Genomic DNA, 2289 nt, shown 5'->3' with positions numbered 1-2289 from the left:
CCCCCCTGAGTGCACAAATTTTTGTGCACCGGGCCTCTAGTTCTATTATAAAGAGTTCAATTCTGATGAAAAACTGATTTTTGGTAAACCACTTTGGTGACAGCTCATGTGCTTGAGTCCTGAAAAAATTTTCCAACGTAATTTAATTTTTGTTATCGACCAGGTTTCAGGAGGATGTTTTCCAGACTGGTGAAATTGGAGGACACTGTAAGCTTGATGTGCATACATTGATGTCTGAAGGTCAGCGCAAAAGCCCCCTGCAGTCTTGGTGAGATTTTTTTTTTTTATTGTGTTTGTAATATATTTGCCTTTATTTCTGGAACTTGCAGATTTTGGTAGGGAATCCCAAAGGGAAAGTTTTACTTCATTTGTGAATAATTTGGCATGAGCTTTCAGGAATTGATGGCTACAGAGCAAATCCACCAGTTATAACTGAATTAAATATGTTTATAAAATATTAGGAAGTATGATATAGTACATACTTTTTGCTAATGAAAGAAAAAAATGAGTTAAAAATAATGAATTTTTATTAACTCGTAATTTCTGTGTTTTGGGGAATACATTTAAAAAAGAAACACAATTTATTGAAGTCTGTAACAAGCATAGAGAAAAGTATATAGTTTGGATTATGAACGAGTGAACCTACCTGTGTGACTCTGACCCAAGTCAGAAATAGACCATCATCAGGGGACATCTGTAATACTTTCAACAATAAAGATAAATTAAAAAAAATAGATCATCACCAGCACCCGACTCTCTCCCAGTCCCAACCCCCGTCCTGCTCTCCAAAGATAAACGCTATCCTGACTTTCAACACCATTGATCAGCTTTTTGAACTTTATATAAATTGGGGAATACATTTTGATTTAAAACATTTTTAAAATTAAACTAGTTCTGTGTTTACTAAGAAAGTTGCCATCTCTAGAAATGAAGGAATTAGGGTAATTTAAAATTTTTTTTAATTTTAAAATACTTTTAGACTCATAGAAGTTTAAAGATACAAGGAGTTCCCATTGTAGCCTTATCCTGGCTTCCTCAAATGGTGACATCTTACATAACCATAGCACAATGACCAAAACCAGGAAATGGACACTGGTTCAATATTAATAATGAACATATTTGGATTTAAGTATTTGCTTACATACTTTCATTTTTTGGGATGCATATTTCTGAAGTTTCAGGGGGCAGACCTGTTCCAGCATCCCAGAGAGATGCTCTCGCCACCTCTTTACGGCTGGAGGTCCCGGGCACCTGGTTCCGGTGTGCATGGGCCGTTTCCCCACCACCACGCAATTCTCCAGAACCACCCGGGGGTCCTGCCTTTCAACTCAATTCTGATGCTATGTCCCAAGGTTAAGTGTTCAGTCCCTCAAGGCCAGGTTGTCACGTGTCCTCTGACTATAGGTTGGGTTTAGTTTGGCAGAGCTTTGAAGAACATTGTAGTTATTAAGTGGTTTATGTTGAAAGCATGTGGCTCAGGAACACCAGAATGTACGAGATGCGCAGGGCACGTGTGGGGAAGGGGCGCCGGGCTTCCGTGTCATCTCCAGGCACACCAGTCTCCAAATCTCCAAGCATTCCCCAACCCGGAAGCTCTCTGTTTCGTTTTCTATGGAGGCTTCATTGGTAGGCATTGCTGATGAAATCACTGGCCACTGATGGGTTCAGCCTCTAGCCTGTCTTCCTTTCCCAGAGGTCAGCAGGTGGGACTGAACATTCCAAACCTCTCATCACATGGCTGGTTCTTCTGGAAACCAGCTCCCAACTTTAAGGGTGAGCCAAAAGCTAACCCGCTAACACAACGAAAGACACCTTTATGATTCTCATGACCTCAGCAATCCTAAGGGTTTTAGGAGCTCTGTGCCAGAAATGGGGGTGAAGACCTAATATAATCCTATCTAATAATAGAGAAACATGGTAATTAACCGTAACTTCGCTACCCTTCCCATTGGCTAATCAGCGAGATATGCAAATTAACTGCCAACCAAGATGGCGGCCGGCAGCCAGGCAGCTGAAGCGAACAGGAGGCTTGCTTGCTCCAGTGAAGGAGGAAGCCAAGGTTCCCTGCCTGCCGCCGCCCAGCTCTGAGCTGCACTCTAAGCAACTATGTTGCAATTATAGAAGCTAAACAAGCCTCAGAGCTGGAGCTGAAACAGTGTTTCAATTATAGAAGCCAAACAAACCCAGATCAGCAGCCGCTCTCAGCTCCAGTGACAGCCATAGAAGGTAAATAAATCCCAGAATAAAAAATAAAAAAAAAGGACCGTTTTGGTTCTCTTTTCATCTCCC

General features: G+C 41.5%; 1 protein-coding gene across 2 annotated transcripts in view; it reads left to right on the top strand.

Annotated features, from left to right (window-relative positions):
* Positions 1-2289, top strand: part of EOGT (EGF domain specific O-linked N-acetylglucosamine transferase) — a 45921-nt gene that overhangs the window by 7538 nt on the left and 36094 nt on the right. For both annotated transcript variants that reach the window (XM_023758113.1, XM_023758114.1), the window contains exon 5: positions 164-268. In XM_023758113.1, coding sequence (XP_023613881.1) covers positions 164-268 — 105 coding nt within the window. The remainder of the gene's footprint in view (positions 1-163; positions 269-2289) is intronic.

This window comes from Myotis lucifugus, unplaced genomic scaffold, assembly GCF_000147115.1.
Source record: "Myotis lucifugus unplaced genomic scaffold, Myoluc2.0 scaffold_123, whole genome shotgun sequence".
NCBI lineage: Eukaryota > Metazoa > Chordata > Mammalia > Chiroptera > Vespertilionidae > Myotis > Myotis lucifugus.
Note: the sequence above shows the minus strand (reverse complement) of the source record. Positions and strands in the feature narration are given on the sequence as shown.